Source organism: Ornithodoros turicata, chromosome 5, assembly GCF_037126465.1.
Source record: "Ornithodoros turicata isolate Travis chromosome 5, ASM3712646v1, whole genome shotgun sequence".
In the NCBI taxonomy this organism is placed as follows: domain Eukaryota; kingdom Metazoa; phylum Arthropoda; class Arachnida; order Ixodida; family Argasidae; genus Ornithodoros; species Ornithodoros turicata.
In genome coordinates this window covers 52,658,403-52,676,168 of record NC_088205.1, presented here as the reverse complement: position 1 = coordinate 52,676,168, position 17,766 = coordinate 52,658,403, and the positions used below count along the sequence as shown (strand labels likewise).

The window sequence follows — 17,766 nt, the reverse complement described above, 5'->3', positions numbered from 1 at the left end:
AATAAATACTCAAGTTGTTACCCATTGATATCACATGCAAGTGCTATACAAGATTGCAGTGATTTATCCCATAGTATCACATACAAGGTGTACTCATTTAGAATCACATACAAAATGTTTTGTTTTATCACAGTACCTAGGAAGCTTATTTTTTTTTTATTAAAAATCTCTTTGGTTCTCGTGTACCAAGATATCTGAAAATGTCTAGTCAACCAGTCTAGTCCAGACATGAATAAATACTCAAGTTGTTACCTTCTGTGTATGTTTGTGTGATACTCTCTTATCAAACCAATGGGATTTTCAACTGGTCCCCTCGTGATATTCCAGTTGGACCATTTATCATAACCATTTGCATTTAATTGGTTAGCTGGTATGGGACCAATGGGTCTGCCTGAGGATGCCAGTTCTTTCTAATGGGAGAGCCGATTGCTTTTAATGGGTGGGCCAGTTGCTTTTAATGGGTGGACCAATTGTTTGTAATGGGAGAGCCAATTGCTTTTAATGGGAGTACCAGTTGCTTTTAATGGGTGGACCAATTGTTTGTAATGGGAGAGCCAATTGCTTTTAATGGGAGGACCAGTTGCTTTCAATGGGTGGACCAATTGCTTTTAATGGGTTTTAATGGGAGGACCAATTGTTTTTAAATGGTTTCAGTCCAATTGGGTGACAAAAACACAACTGGAATTCGAATTGGTCCCAACTGGAAATTGTCCAATAGGACCAATTCCATTTTTTCGGCTGGGTCGTTCCGCCAAGACAACTTTTTGCGAACCTTCGTGCAGAGAAACGTCGCGTTGAGGAATGCCGTGACCACGAAATTTGAGCGACTTCTCTACAAAACGATGTAGAACAGTGCGTTCGGGAAGTCGAGACAAAATGTAGGACGCATAAAAAGGTACGCTGTAGCCTACGACAAAGAAAGCGCGCTCCGAAAAGCTAGCTCCGTCGACAGTCAGTATTTTCACATTCTGAGCGACAAGTGCATCTTATACGAGATGAAACAGCATCGCATCAAATGCACGCACCTCGTTTACGTGGGCTTTGCCATTTTAGAGATATCCAAAGTTCGAATGTACAGCTTCATCTCTACAGCTTCATCTGTCTTCGTCAAGTATTGAGTGACCGTGGAACAAAGAGCAAGTCCTTCGTGCACGCGCATGTAATCAAGAATAAAAGTTCTAGTCGAGATATGCTTCTCTCTCTCTCTTTCGCGGGCAGGAGAAGCACGGGTCATCGTGGCAGTGTGGTAGCCGAATGACGACGCTGCGATGAACATTCCCCATACCCTTTCTGTTGAGGCAAGTCAGGGAGGGTGCAGGCATCTATCGACCAACTCCTTTGTATGTATTCAATAAAGATGTTTCAGTGAAAAAAACACAAAGTCTCGTCAAAGTTATTCGGACTGTTTAATGCGTTGCATTTCGATAACCAAACGTCGTCATTTGGGTAACTGTCGGGCTTATTCACAAAACTAGCTGAATCACCGTGTGAAACGAATGCAAAACTATGGTAACGTGTGAAAAACATTGATGGTTGTGGTTCTGCAGTTCAGTGCTTTTCAGAATTAAATGACATTTTCTCGCTACGCACAGTGTCTGTCGATAACGAGTACACGTATTTGCCACATAAGAAATGGCTGCAGGAAAAGCTGTACTATAGCCCTAAAAGGTTACTGCGTCGCTTTACACAGTCAGCACCCGTCCAGGACTACATTTTAACGGCTACACTCCTTGCTGTAGCCTCAGTCACTGCAAGTCGTCGATTAGAGTCAAGAGCATAGGATACCTGAACACAAGCACCCGTGTAACTTAGTCTCTTTCAAACTACCCTTACATGTTGCGCTTTACTCTGATTTTCTGCTCTTTTTCTTTTTTTGCTTTGTCGCGTTTCAATTCAGAGTACCCGCATCTCAGAGACTGTAAGGGCTTTTCTTGTAGTCTTGAAAATACAATATAAAAACAGGAAAATGCATGCGGGCAGTACTTGCCACCGGACGCTATGAACGATAATAATGACTGGCCATGAGCGTTCATCTTCCTTCAATGGCGAGTAACTTAATAAGTGTCTTATAGTGTGTGTTCTTCTATCTCGACTGGGGTAAAAAAATGCAGGAAGACGGAGCAAGGAGTGTCGCACGCAATGTCCCGGGACAAACAACGCGAGTGGCACCTCGGGCGAGAAAGGATGGGCTGCGCTACGCGATTATCACTCCACACGTCACTTCATGTGGGTAGCCCTTCAAGGGCTTGGGACACTTTCATTCACTTGGTTCATTACATCATGGGCGCATGGCATTGCAGACCAGAATACTGACGAAGAAAGAATTATTCTTCTTATTGTCACACTTAACAAGATACGAGACCTCGAACACGCTCCTGAGCAAGCGCAGCCGTCAGAGACTTCTGAGTTGCTATTGGTTGCCGTAAACATGTGACCTCTTATGGACTACCACACTGGCGGCGGCGAACGTGGCATAGGCTGTGATGTCAGAGCTGTACGAGTCTCGGTATCCACGGTTTTTTGCTATTCTATTACCCTGTTTGTTGTGAAACGTTCAATGTAGGCTCAAATCCGTGCGAAAAGCAGTCTTTGACGTTTATCTGGGTTAACCTATCGGAACGTTTTAAAGGTCCCCAATCAGACCATAAAACATATAGTGCAATGTAGAAAGCTTATAAAAATCGTCACGATCGCAATAGGAGCTAGCCTCTGATCTTTCATCGTCAGGGATTTCGGTTACAAGACCTCCCTCACAAAGGCATATGAAAGTTAGTACATTGCAGGATGCCTCATTTTCAGGTCAAGGAGGTCTTTACTTCGCAAAACAAGAAGGTAAATATAAAGCTACTTTTTACTTTTCTCGAGGAGTCTAATCCCATGCGACTATGTATGGTAATATTCTAGGCCGCCATGAAAGATTTATTCTGGATTGTTGTGAAGGTAAGTTGAATTGCCAACGCTGTGGTCGCTCAATAATCTGATTGTGCAGCGCTGTAGGCTGCATATGCTTCAGTCAGTGGGACATCCGTCATAGGGCCACTTGCTTATGCAAGAAGTGCCCAGGGGCGGATCCAGACCCTCACTTTGCGGGCTGGAGTAATTTGCTGGAGCGATTAAGTGGAGAGGGGAGTGGGGAACTAGCTTGGGGAAGAGGCGACCGCACAACAGCCCTTGTATCCGCCACTGGAAGTACCGCGCAAACGGTCTCGCCCCATACTTCTACCATATATGTCACTCCAGCAGTTTGCCATAGGTCAGCCAAAGGGTGATGCCTTTCTAACATTGAAATACCTCCCCGACTTAGTCGATGTCGTCAGTTAAAACACTAGTATAGAAGTCCCCATCCAGGAAAGAAGCAACGATAGTCAGCTAACCACGTAGGGACATATGAAAAGACAAATGCATGTATTCATCTTGAACAACAAGGGCATCAGTCCTTCCACCAGAACGAACTCGATTACAAGAACCGAGGTCAAAGTCACGCATGTTGAGGAAGCCTGTGATGCATCCTCAAAACGGCCATCAGTAATAAACAGCCCGTGTCATGCCATAGCATACTGCAGTATATAGTTACGTAGCTGCCACCGTATTACATTGTTTTGCCATTGCTCAACTGCCAACACGCCCACTAAGGTTTCCTCTTCAACGTCCCTACACTCTAAATCCAGTGACTGATACGTGCCATCACATCAACTGGTACATTAAAAAAAAAAAGGATGCGCCAGATGACTTCAAGAGGCCTACGGTGCCTGCGAAAGCTGTATGTGCTCCGTGCTCCTTGAAGGAACTGGTACAGCATCCCTGTTCACGCCAGGAGCCACAATGTACCGGACGTTTTGAGGGGTTACTCGTACCCCCTAATACACGAGATACATTGTGCCTGTCGAGTTCCGCCACACAGTGATGGCCTCCACGCTTCGCAAAAAATAAACAGTAACAAAAATAAAGAAAACGCACCAAGGTCATCGAACAGGTAACATTTAACTTGATTGGCGTTTACAAACCTTTAAATTGGCATCCAGCACATCATAGTTTGCCGAATGGAAAGCACACACGGTTCACTTAACTCCGACGCACACATATGGAACACACTTCGCACGGACACACAATTCATCCAATGCACCAGGCGGTCCTCGAATCTTCGAACAGGCAGTCACTGCAAAGCTCAATCAAGACGGCCGACAAACGATTGTGCAAGGAATTGGCACCAGACACTTTTCGATGTGAGAAGCAGCCAACTTTGCACACGCATGTGTCACCGTTGAGACATACCGTGAGACAGATGTGCAAAGAAACCGAAGTTAATATCAGGGTGGTAGCCTTCCAAAGTGAAAGCTGGTACAGTACACCAGCTTGCAACTGACGTCCTTGCAATCGATACAGTCCCACGGTCATTTGGAATGAAAGAATGCAGTTAGCGTCACTTGTAATCAGTGGCGGATCCAGGAGGGGGGCAATCGCCCCCAAGCGTCAGTTTATACATTGGATTTCCCTCACTCTCCCCTCCCCCACTACGCGCTTGACAAATAACTCAGCCACCCCTCAAACCGAGGGTCTGGATCCGTCCCGGCTTGTAATGTACACCGTGGCTTCACCCATGTACCTGATCCTCTCCTGCCGCCACTTTTAGTGTATCCACCAAAGTCAACACAACACACTTCAATGGCTAAATACAAGTAAAACGTCGTGCTAGTACGATGCTTCACAGTTGGGTTGACCTACCTCTCTTCTACTTAAGCAGTACTGTAACTGTACTGTTAAGCAGTACTGGAAAGGCACGGTCGTCATTCTTGTCAACGACGAGGTTGCAGCGCAGATAACGGGCGGAAAGGCATGAATGCAGGGGAAGCACTGCGAAAGAATGCGCGATCCCATTCCTCATTCCTCAAAGTCGCGGAAGAACGTAGTACGCTCGAACACATATTCAGCGCGCACACGAATGATTCAAAGGGAACACGAGTACACAGCTTATGAAGCACACATATTGTTCAGCGTGCACAGAAATTATCGAAGAGGCACAAAGCCGCCTAATGCCGAAGTGACGGCCGGCTTTGTACCTGCTGAAACTTGTCGATACGGAGCCCTGTGCTTGCTATTCGAGAACTGTTACGGCTGTTTCCAGATGGTACCGGCTGCACTTTCTGCGGAAATATTTTGTGTCCGTGTCCACGTGTCCGTCACAGGATTTAGAGTGTAATGTTATCCAATTGCACATGACAGCTGAATGTATCAAGAAGCCGAGTCTAAAGGTAAAAGGTATGGCCAAAGTGCATGCATTGAGATATGGTAGACGCGGATGAGATAGAACAGCGGGACGGAACTGTTCTATCTCAATCTGCCGCCAGCCATACGAGGGTGGTTCTATAAGTTTCCGGCCCGAGGTAGAAAATACGCGCGAATTTGAAAATGTGATTAAGGACGCGTGGCGCCATCTGTTGGAGGGCCGGAGCACCACCTTCAACCCTCTCCATACTTTTGTCGTTTGGAGAGTTGCATTTCAAACAGCTAGGGTGCACTTCAGTTAAAATGGAAAAAATCGAGTACCGCGCTGTGATAAACTTCTTGATAAAAGATGGACTTTCGCCTAAAGAAATTAAAGCGGGACTGGACAACGTGTACAGGGAAGCCTCTGCGTCGTACACAACGGTACAAGACTGGGCTAAGCAGTTTCGACTGGGGCGAGAGTCCATTGAAGATGATCCACGCGATGGTGGTCCAGTGGAAGTGGTGACACAAGCAAATTTGTCTCTTGTCGAGGAGGAAGTGCTTTGCGACAGGCATCTGAAGGTGAAGGAAATCTCAGAAAGGCTGGTGCTTTCCAAAACAACCGTTTTTCGCATCATCGGCGAGCGTCTTCACATGAAAAAGGTCAGTGCCAGATGGGTGCCACGACTTCTCTCGTCAGTTCAAAAGCAACAGCGCGTCGTCTGTGCCAAAGAGGTTTTGGAGCTCTGTCAAGAGAACGAAGAAGAAATATTGAAGTCAATTGTCACAGGGGATGAGATCCTATGGTGCTCTACTATGATCCCCGTTCGAAAAAGGAGTCGATGGAATGGCGCAAACCAGGAGAAGCACCCCCAAGAAAAGCCAAGGTCACACAATCCACGAAGAAGATCATGGCAACAATATTTTCGGATTGTCACGGGATCCTCCTCATCGACTTCAAAGACAGGAACACCACAGTGAATGTGACTTATTATGCTTCACTCCTGCACCGACTGCGAGACGCCATCAAGGAAAAGAGGCGCGGCAGGTTGAGTTGAGGTGTCCGGTTGCTCCAGGACAATGCCCCTGTCCACGCAGCTTCTGTGGCCAAGGCTGCACGGAAGGAGTGCGGCTTCGAAGGAATCCATCACCCACCTACAGTCCAGACTTGGCACCGAGTGACTACTTCCTGTTCTCAAGCTTGAAGAGGGATCTCAGAGGACGAAGATTTCAAAACGACAGTGAGGTGCAAGAGGCAGTTTTCCAGCATTTTGCGAACAAAACTTCGGACTATTTTTTCAAGGGTATAAGAATGCTGGTTGAAAGGTGTCAAAAGTGCATCGAAGTTGAGGGTGACTATGTCGAAAAGTGATACACTTGTTTCGTCTCTATGACTATTAAAAGTTGGTCGGGCCAGAAACTTATGAAACCACCCTCGTATATGTGTAGGGGACCTGCCGCCATCGTCACGCGCCACCGTCGTGCGCCGGTGCCGAACCACGGCCTGCGCGACAAATAAATCATTCATTTATTGATACTCTACTATGAAGGTTGTCTTCTCCCCTCATATTTATATATCTAGTAAGGACATGAACTCGCTGATCGGTAGCAGATGGGGGACTCCCTGACAAATACGAATGTTCGTTTCGCAATTAGGAAGTAGTATATCGCACATCATACACAGATGTATATAGCGGCACGCACACTAACAACAAGGTAAATCGAATACCACAAAAGGTGGACAAGCATTTTCCCTATCGGGCAATTAGCGAATGTCAAACAAAGTTTTTTAGGGATAACGTTTGTTATGTAATGCGATTGCTACACTCATAATACGTAGAATGGACGTAGAATACGTAGAATGGATGGTAGAATGGAGTAGCCTCCAAATACAAGATTCTTCGAGGATCTAACGAAAGTCATTAGGCGTCACATGGTGTATTGCCTCATTGTGTATTGTGTGAGCGACGTATGCCACCATTCATCTCTGCTTTTATCTCGGTGTGTGCGAATTATGCGTCAAGGGGAGGACAATCCCTAGGGGACATGTGGATTGATTACAATGCAGTAGAAGTTCCCACTTATCGTGACACTTCTTACCGCTACTTCGTGCTTAGTTATGTTGAATCCCAATGGCAAATTTGGAGCAGTCAGTTGTCGCGAGTTGAGTGAGGCCAGGAGACAAGAGGCGGCAAGTCGGACGAGACTATTTTCATGACCGCTCTGGCGGGTGGCTCGAATGGAGGAACGAAAACTAGCTCGCATCTCGCAAGCGCGAGGTGGCAGGCCAGAAAAGGGTCATGTGGCCAATGGCGATGGTGGTGCAGCTAGTGCTGCTACATCATCCTCCCTCCCCTGGAGAAAGATGATCCTGAAGCTGCAGGCTGGACAGTGCGGTGCAGATCCCACGATATGTGCTTGCTGGAAGCTGAGCGCACTGGGAAAGGTCGAGATGCAACTGAGAGGGCGGCTCGATTCTCATGCTGTGCGGAAGGCTCGTTCAAAGAGTCGGAAGAAACTTCCGGCTGGGTGAAATGCGCCAGAGATGAGGGGTCTAGGTGAGCGGGCTGCAGCCTATCGATGGAAATGTTGTCCTCGCGGCCATTAAGCTGTACACGGTAGAACTTGGCGTATCGGTGGAGAACTTGAAAGGGGCCGTCGAAATGAGGCTGGAGAGGCTTACGAACGGCATCCCAGCGAACAAAAACATGTGTACAGCTTTCAAGCTCGGGGCTGATGAAGGGATGGCTACAAAGGCGTCGTCGGGTTGGGGAAGGGCAGAGCTCGGACATTGTTAAACGGAGTTGGCGAAGGAATGACGATGGCTCGGCTGCTTCGGAACGCACAGGATGGAAGAATTCTGACGGCAAACGCAGTGACGTCCCGTAGACGAGTTCTGCGCTGGAGGCGCCGATGTCTTGCTTGAGGGCCGTCCCAATACCGAGCAGCACTGTAGGAAGAGCGGCGAACCACTGGGTACGCTCACGCGCGCAGGAGAGGGAGGCCTTAAGGTGTCGGTGAAAAGGCTCAACGAGCCCGTTTGCTTGGGGGTGATATGAGATGGTTCGTATCCGACGTGTGCCGAGGGTCTCCAAGAGCTGTGTGAACAGCCTGGCTTCAAACTGGCGACCGCGATCTGTGGTAAGGGTAGCAGGCACACCAAAAGGGCTATCCAGCCGTGCAAAAAGGCTTCGGCAACGGTCTCGGCGGTGGAATCGGCGATGGCAATTGCTTCTGGCCACCTCGTAAATCTGTCAATGCATGTTAACAGGTATGAATGACCATGCGACGGAGGAAGCGGGCCCACCAGATCGATGTGCACGTGCGAAAATCGGGCGTCAGGGAGCGGGAAGGCTGCTAAAGGTGCCTTGTTGTGCCGGTTGACTTTCACACGTTGGCAGACGAGGCAAGCGTGGGTCCATGCCCGAACGTCGGCGTTCATCGATGGCCATAGAAAGCGGGTGGTGAGCAGCTTCTGCGTGGCGCGGATACCAGGGTGGGCTAGAGCATGCACGCTATCAAAGACAAGGCGACGGAAAACTTGCGGAATGAACGGCCTGGGTCTGCCCGTGGAGATGTCGCAAGTTAACTTGAGGAGCGATCCGGGCAGAGGCACCTCTTCGAGAGAAAGAGTGGTGGCAGAATCTCGCAGTTTCCGAAGCTCTTCGTCTGACTGCTGCGCCTCGGCGATCTTGGAATAGTCCATCGTCAACTTCGGAAAGGTGACAGCATCGACGTGCATCCTGGACAGAGCATCGGCTACAGGGTTGTCGGTTCCGTTCACGTGGCGAATGTCGACGGTGAACTCACTTATGAAGGCCAGCTGCCGGGCTTCACGGGGAGTGTAACTGTCGGCAGCCTTGGAGAGGAACGCGTAAGTCAAAGGCTTGTGGTCTGACAGGATGTAGAACGTTCTTCCTTCGATGAAATACCGGAAGTGGCGGATGGCTAAATAGGCAGCGAGCAGCTCACGGCCAAACGCGCTGTAGCGGGACTGCACTGGAGAGAGCTTCTGTGAGAAGAAGGACAAAGGTCTCCACTGCCCGTCGATAAACTGCTGTAAGACACCGCCAACAGCATGGTCAGAGGCGTCAACCATGATGTTAGTTGGCGCGCAATGTTTCGAGTAGACGAGGACAGCAGCGTCTGCCAGGGCTTGCCTGGCAGCAAGGAAAGCGGTGTTCGCTTCTTCCGTCCACGAAAACGGCGTTGAAGATGGCGTGCCGCGGAGCATGTCGGTCAGAGGTCGCAAAATGCACGCACAGCCGGGAATAAATCGTCGATAAAAGTTCACCATTCCCAAAAACTCTCGCAGCTTACGCAGTGATGTTGGCGTTGGGAAGTTGCGTATGGCAAGAACTTTGTGGTCGAGAGGGCGGCTGCCGTCACCGCTGATTAGGTGCCCGAGGAACTCCAGCGATGGCTTGCCGAACTCGCATTTTGCAGCGTTCACAACAATGCCAAACTCTTGGAGACGCTGGAAAAGCGCGCGAAGGTGGTCTTCCTGCTCCTCGGGGGACCCGCTGGCAACGAGGATGTCATCTATGTAGGCAAACGCAAAGGGAAGGCCGCGCAGCACTTGATCCATAAAACGTTGGAGGGTCTGGGCGGCGTTTCGCAGACCAAAGGGCATCCTGAGATATTCGAACATGCCGAATGGTGTAACGATGGCAGTCTTGGAAACGTCGGAGGGTTCTACTGGAATCTGATGGTAAGCTTTTACCAAATCGACCTTGGAGAACATGGTCATGCCGTGGAGATTGGAAGCGAAATCGTGAACATGCGGGATGGGATAGCGATCTGGCACAGTAACCTCATTAAGGGCTCTGTAGTCGCCGCACGGCCTCCAATCTCCGGTCTTCTTCGGCACCATGTGCAAGGCTGATGACCAACTGCTGGAAGAAGGCCGTACGATTCCAAGCTGGAGCATGTGTTCGAATTCTTTTTTCGCAATGGTGAGGCGCTCGGGGACCAGGCGACGAGGACGGGCATGCACGGGTGGACCTGTAGTGACAACGTGGTGAGTCACCGTGTGCATCACAGGCCGCTCGGTGTTACATGGCTTCAAGAGAGATGGGAACTCCTGCAGGATGGCGGAGTATGGACAGTTTCCAGCCTTGAAGCGGGCGATGCGGCTGCACAGTGAATGACGACAGGGAATGCCGTTGACGCGAAACCGGGTTTCCGCATCTCAGAGCAAGCGTTTTTTCATGTTCACCATAAGACCGAAATGGCTCAGAAAGTCTGCTCCCAGAATAGGGTACTGCAAGTCAGCCACAAGGAAAACCCACGCGAAGGAGCGACGGAGGCCCAAGTTGAGAGTGAGAGAATGCTCTCCGTACGTCGCAATCGGCTTGGAATTAACAGCTTGCAGGGTGTGGGACGTTGGCTTGCGTGGTGAACGAAAAAGAGAGCACGGAAGCACACTGACGTCAGCACCGGTATCAACAAGAAACTTTAGTCCGGAATTGTTGTCAAGAACAAAGAAGAGGCGGGAAGGACGAGTGCCAGAGTCACCAGCCGCCATCTCTAGTGACTGGCTCGGGGGTTTCCCTGGAAGGTGCATGGTGGTATACAGTTGCGAGCCTTGCTGCGGAAACGGCGATGATACCAGCAAATCCCAGCTGGAGATGGGGAACGTCGATGCGCGAAGCGGGATCGGCGTGGAGACGGAGAAGGACTGCAGCGGCGGAGGGCTGCGACCTCCAGCTGCAGGTTGGATATCTGTTCCGCGAGCTGAGAAATGTCCACTGCTTGCGGCGAGCTGGAACAAGTAGCCGTAGGCGGAAAAGGGGGGTGCGAGGCAACAGCTGCTATCTGCGGTGGTGCCATTTCCATGACCTTGTCGGCAAGGTTGGCCAGGTCGTTCAGGCTCATGGCGCCAGCAGCGGCTAAAACCATGCAGACATTGGCCGGCAACCGCTGGAGGAAGAGTTGGCGGAGCAGGGAATCGTCGATTACGGCGCTGTCGGGCGGTCGCCGAGCAGTTGGCGCATACGCCGTAAGAGCTGAGAAGGCGCGCGATCTCCGAGTTCTTCTTCGGTCAGCAGGCGCTGGAATCGCTTTTGCTCCGACATAGACGTCCGGCGAATTAATTCAGTCTTGAGCACGTCATAAGGTGACTGTGTCGGTGGGGAGGCAACCAAGTCGCGCACCTCGGAAGCATCAGTAGGGGAAAGTGCGGCAACGACGTGGTAGAACTTCGTCAGTTGGTCACTGATGCGACGAAAGGCGAATTGCGCCTCAGCTTGCCCGAACCATATGACGGGATCGGCGGCCCAAAACGTCGGCAGCTTGAGAGCGACGGCGGAAACTTGAGGTGGGGGCAAAAGGGGCGCCGCAATAGGGGCATCGCAACGTTCTGTTGCTGAGGTCCTGGGACTTGCTGGACTGGCGGAAACTGGCCTGCTTGTCCTGGGAGAGAGCCAGTAGCGGAAGGGGGTCCAGTGGCCATCACGTCCGGGTCACCAGTTGTCGCGAGTTGAGTGAGGCCAGGAGACAAGAGGCGGCAAGTCGGACCAGACTATTTTAATGACCGCTCTGGCGGGTGGCTCGAGTGGAAGAACTAAAACTAGCTCGCATCTCGCAAGCGCGAGGTGGCAGGCCAGAAAAGGGTCATGTGGCCAATGGCGATGGTGGTGCAGCTAGTGCTGCTACACAGTCGACTCCGCCGCATCACCCCGCACCGTCCCGCTCTGGCCAACCGCACACGATGTGGATCTGCGATTGCAACATTCAAGCACACGCGAGAGCAAGCGGGGGTGATGAGGGAGCGCACGCACCGACCAGTCCAACAGCCGGAAGTGCTTTCGGCACTACATTCTGAAAACAGAACTTCACCGCATAACACATTGTGCGCCAACCATTGCCACGAATGATAGGGCTATCGTTTGTGATGGGAAGACAGAGGGGGGGCGGGGCGAAAGTCTTTTTGTGGCAATTTTCATATATCCAAAATTCCACAAAAAGGCGTACGCCCCCCCCCCCCTCTCTTCGAATCACAAGTTATAACCCTATCATTCGTGGCAATGGTTGATGCACAGCGTGCTGAATTTCGGTTTTAGAGTGTACTTTGCAAACACCTGTAGAAAAATTCAAATTCCCTCGATGTGCGTTGAATGTTGCCGAGTATCTCTCCATCGCTGTACTCGTGAGCGACATTTTTGAAGTAACCGGCATATTTTGGTCCCTTCAGGGGCACTCGAAACATCGCATGAAATGCACGTTTGTAAAAGACAGTTTCATCATCCGATCTTCCACATGTTGAGCCTGAGCTCCACGTGGCTCGTTTGTTCGGGCTCTCATCGAGAAGCAAAGGTGCCAGTATACGAAGATAAATACTAGCGGGCATGGGTGCAGCACCTGCAGCGGAAGGTTCCGCCATGTTAGCGAAACCGTAGGCGGCAAGAACCAAAAGTGCCGGAAGCACATACCACTGCCGATTTTGGCGGAGAAGTCGGCGTTGCTCCGTAGGGCGGACTTGGCCCCAGTGCCGCGCAAAAACTTCCATTGGAAGACTCAGACTCGGCTCCCAATCGGCCAATAGAACAGAACTTCTGCAGACAGCGCAGCCAGACTTGCTCGGCCCAGTACACCATTGCAATTTAGTCTGATTTTCATGCCATACAAAACTTTTTACACCTTTAGAGCCGTGAAACAGCATACAGTGACTAGCAAACACCCTTATGAGCATAACAATTATGCCTATTAAAAAGGCACGTAATAACGGTCGGGAAGAACATGCCCAAGGGAGGGAAAATGTCGGGCCACTACTGTTCATATACCGGCGAAACACGTCGGGAGGCTCTTGGGAGACGCCTTTCATAGCACTTGACGACACCCGAAAGCACGCTGTGTTTGCCAACTTTGTCATGTTGTGCAGTCAGGTTTTGTCATAGCGTGTTTGTCCAGCGCTTTTTCCACGTTTTGTTCGAGTGACAGTATCGTCGATCGCGTCAGTGCACCATCACGCGGAAGTATGCAAAAATCAAACACAAGCACCGTAGTAACTTTGATAGCACCGACGGCGTTGAGCGCGAAAACACGGGTGCGAACATTATTATTATTATTTTTTTTTCATTTTTAGCGCTCAACTAGGGGAGCGCAAATTATGCGTTGCCGCAAAATATGCGAGTAAATACAGTATGTCGAAGGGTCACGTGTGCCTTGGAGCAGGTTGGCGTGTGCAGACGTGCGCGGTGGTGGTGAAAGGGGTCGCCGTTGTCGGCAGGAAGTGGGCAACGTCACGACTTCTAAGAGAAGTGTGCCGACATATGTCTGAAAGCGTCTGAAGAAAACCCCCAGACAGCACAGCCGGCACCGGGATTCTAACCCAGGTACCTCCCAGTCTAGACGTGACATGCTCAGCATGCTAACCACTGAGCTACGGGAGCTGGTGCTCTTTTGCGCGAGCGCGCAATGTTTCTTCCAAGACGCTGCATGTCATAGTAGACATCAATGCCGCGCCAATCGCGTCCTTCAAATGAATCAGAATGAATTCCGTGCAAAACGTCGTGAAAATTCGCGCAGATTAAGGGATTCCGCTAAACTCCGTGCCAAACGAAGGATTCCGCACTAGTGGTCTTAATAATAACCTATTGCAGAAGTGAAGCTCTCTCTGGCATGTATTTAAAGGGACAATGAAATGATTTTTGCGATTTCCGAGTACTCTGTCGGAAAAGGTTTTCATGATCCCTCACTATACATACACACATCGACTTTTCACCGTAATCAGTGCAACGGGGTGCAGCTACCACGCAAAACTAGCGCTGTGTGACCGCCAGATGCGTCCCTTCGAAGCGGGCTTACGTCGTCAACGTCCAGTCTTCTCTGCCAATTATGGGCCACCGGGAGCACATATTCCACGGGACCACATTGGTACATGGTTACGGTTTGGACAACAACGATGTCGTATATCTAAAGTCAAAATCAGCAGAAATATGGCGAAATGCAAATTGTGAGCGTTGGAGGAAGAGATTATGCGACGCACACAGCTTGTACACTCTAAATCTGGTACCGTCTGGCTACCGCGTATTCAGAGGGTAAAAAATTGCAATAATGTAACCCCTGATTTAGAAGGTACCACAAACTCGTTAAGGTCAAGAGGTACAGACAACCCTCTCATTTTGGAGGTGTTCCAGAAGTTACCCTTTCCCTCCCCTCTCGTTGAATTTTCAACCGTCGGCGCCCCGGCGCCATAAAGACACGAAAACAAAGCAAACGAATTATTTCGAAACGTTTATTTTTCTCAAAGCAAGCAATGAGGCAGTGTTCACATCTATGTGCGTACATGACACAAAGCTCGAGTAACGAGCTAACCAATTACCTGCATATTCAACCTAGCAGAACGAACGACGGAGTGACCGTTTATAAGTATCTATATGGGAGAGACAAACAAGTGCGATCAGAAAACTCGCCTCTCGGAGATAGACTTCCACGCTCATCTGTTATCTGCATTTCGTCTACCAAGCTCCTCCTGATGCCAGACACCATAACCTACAGGGCTTTATCGGCGTTTCAAAACAGCTGTTGCCTAAGACTAACCCTAAACAGTGGTACTTGCACCCAACGAAGACCGCATCCTTTCCATTGATTCCTGCGATAAAGAATATGAATGGTGACCGTGTAGCGAGGAACGAGTAAAAAAGATGTAGCAACATACCAACGGCCTTTCTTCACAAGTACATTGCAGTCTGGAAACCAACGGAGGCTACATCGTTTCCCTTGATCCCTGCGACAAAAAAATTCCATGGTGAGGGTGTAGTATGTAGCAAATGACAAGATGTCCAAGTACATACCGGTGCTATTCCACGTAAGCACGTTGCAGTCTGGAAATATGAAACGCGTATAACAACATAATTCAGACCGCCCAGGCACAACGAAATGGCAAAACACGGGCGCAGGCGAGCGGCTGTCTGGAACACTGCCAACAGCGTCCTAAAGCAAAAGATTGCCTTCCGTTGAGGAGAAGTTCATGAGGTACACACATCGGCTTGTTTTTTATTTTCTTTCTTTTTCGTGGCCGAGAGGAGAAGGTTCACAGGGGGTTCACGGCGCTGTTAGGCGGTTCAAGCTGTCGGAAACTTCACAAACCCGCTATGTACCACTTAAAACTATACACGCTGCAGCCCGAACCTCATGAATGAGACGGTTCTCGATGGCGCACCGTCTATGAACCCTCTGTTTCTTACGAACCCGTTATTTCGTCGTGTACGTAACAGGTACAGATTTTAGAGTGTAGGAAGCGTTCCGTACGCAGCAGCTCTGGTAGAAATCTGTTTTAACGGTTACATACGATCTTAGCTCCTGGTCGAATTAAAACGTATTTCATGGCGAAGGTTGCAAGCTTGATGCATAATGTAAAAACCCCGAGCCTAGGGAACACGAAGGGACAGACACAACACGAAGTCTCAAACACAGCTGAAAATTTTGCTTCACAAAACAAGAATTATATACAAACAGAAGCGAAGGGAACACCAGTTAAGAACAAAATAGGAGGTCATTTCGGGGGAACGCCATTTTTTCCTAGTCATTTTTTCGTTGCAAGCTTGCTTGTAAATTTTGCAATTTGCTCGCAAAAGATTGTCCGCGAATCGGGAACGTGCCCTGTGTATGACGTCGGGCAGTTCACCTCGCAGGCGGGTCGTAGCAGCCACCGCTCAAGCTGTAGTTAATAATATTTTCGCAATTGTAACGATTTTCAACTTCACATTTCTCAGGGTGAATGCTTTAGAACGGAATAACAAATTGACAATTATCGGAGGCTTCTCAAAGAGTAAAAAGTTGGGCCCGTTGGCATACTTATATCTAAGTGTAAGGTAGCCAGCGGTAAGGACGCAGACAAGAGGAACAGACGGAGACAAACGCAAGCTGGACTAGCAACACGTTTAATGAGCAGAAACCCATACAAGCACCACGCCTACGCAGTATACAGCACAGTCACGCCATGGATAAAACGAGTCACGTGAATATTCCACCTGAAAACACCTCATAACACACCTCATGAACCAGCGCTAGGGAATCTGGCAAAGAAGTTCAAGCCTTTTCCCGTAGGCGTTAAAGACGGGGCACTGACACAGAAAGTATATCCAAAGCGTTAGCATATCTCTCATAGGCCCTGCGTCTTCAAAATGACGCCATGATGGAGACGTATATAGAAGCGCTATTCATCCGTTGCGCGGACTTATACGATTGTAAATAAAATGACGTCAGAAACCACGCCAGCAGTATGACTAATAAACAGTGCATAATTATCCATGGCGCATTCATATTTGTGGAGTTCGTTTACGTTGTATTCCCTTTCCCTGGCCGAACCATACTAATCATCCAGGGCAACAATACCAGACAAGAACAGAGAAAAATAAATTATATAAGGTTTAATGGCACATATCAATTCGAAATACATACAGCTATCAGAAATCCTGACAAATCTAAACAGAAGGGTATGCTGATGACCACACAGAAATTATATGAAAGTTCACTCAAGGTCGATTTCTCACCGAGAGCTAAATGTACACGTTGTGATTAGGCATTTGTGTTTCTTCAATGGGTGGCAATAATGGGTCCGTTGCGAAAAACATAACATCGTTGGTGCCCAGTCGATTTCTGCCAGCGCTCACGCCATCATTGCCGGTCTCGCCATGACGAAAGCTGTTTCTCGCGGTTCCGGCAACAGGGGATGCATTTCGTTCATCGGTTCACACTTGTTAATATTACTCTACAAGCCCACTGACGCATGCGCAAGGGAGCAAGATACGGAAACTTACTCGTGTGGTAGATGGCTTCGTATATGTGCACCAGTGTGGCAATAGTTCTTCCTATGTTGAAATTATGAGTAAGCTATTCGTACACACAACCATGCGCACGATATAGGGTAAGGTGGAGCAAGATGAGACAGAAATTTGCAATACAATATGAAATTTGTATTGTTCACGTATTCAAAAAACATACAAACAAAACTATATGCACATTCTGAGGAGTCATGAGCTTCCGACCTATAAATGCAGAACGGATGTAGCCGGTCTAAAACAAATAGGGTAAAGTGGGGCTACTCCAAGACGGGGGCAAACTGAGGACAGTTTGGGTTTTAGCGTGGCATTTTCTTAGCAATAGTTTTTTTTCTCGTCTGTGACAGCAGGGTGAGCACAGCCGTTGTCTGGGCTTTGAGGTAACGTGTTGATGGTCTGCACGTGGCTCTTTAGAAAAACGTGAGACTCTGTTTTGCAGTGGTCGAGGTAAGAGGGGCCTTTTTTTTTTTGTCCCATCCGTAACTTTCGCGAGCATTGACTTGCAATTTTCTCATTTCTGCTCCTTGGCTAATAAAATGTGACCTCACCGTTATAATGCCGTGTCACTGCCCTGTGTTTCCATGTGCACTACTCATCCCTGACCGTTTCTGCTGGCCCAAACAAAAGACAAAATTTAAACCCGGCATTACTTTTATGCCGGGTCCTCAACTTTGATGGGGTCCACAACTTATTTGTTTTGATGTCCTCAACTTACCCATGGGGTGAGGTAAGTTGATGAAAATATGTAGCCTGTCATTTTTGGCTCGTACAAAAT

General features: G+C 49.0%; 1 protein-coding gene and 1 long non-coding RNA gene across 3 annotated transcripts in view; one reads left to right on the top strand and one right to left on the bottom strand.

The window, feature by feature from the left end:
- LOC135396041 (uncharacterized) overlaps window positions 1–17,766 on the top strand; it is a 534,032-nt gene that overhangs the window by 450,973 nt on the left and 65,293 nt on the right. For both annotated transcript variants that reach the window (XM_064627099.1, XM_064627098.1), the window contains 2 exons: window positions 2,800–2,832; window positions 2,905–2,940. In XM_064627099.1, coding sequence (XP_064483169.1) covers window positions 2,800–2,832; window positions 2,905–2,940 — 69 coding nt within the window. The remainder of the gene's footprint in view (window positions 1–2,799; window positions 2,833–2,904; window positions 2,941–17,766) is intronic.
- LOC135396038 (uncharacterized) lies at window positions 14,433–15,099 on the bottom strand. Its single transcript, XR_010423261.1, has 3 exons — window positions 15,003–15,099; window positions 14,867–14,935; window positions 14,433–14,800 (listed from the first exon to the last, which is right to left on the bottom strand). It is a non-coding gene; the product is annotated as an uncharacterized LOC135396038 (long non-coding RNA).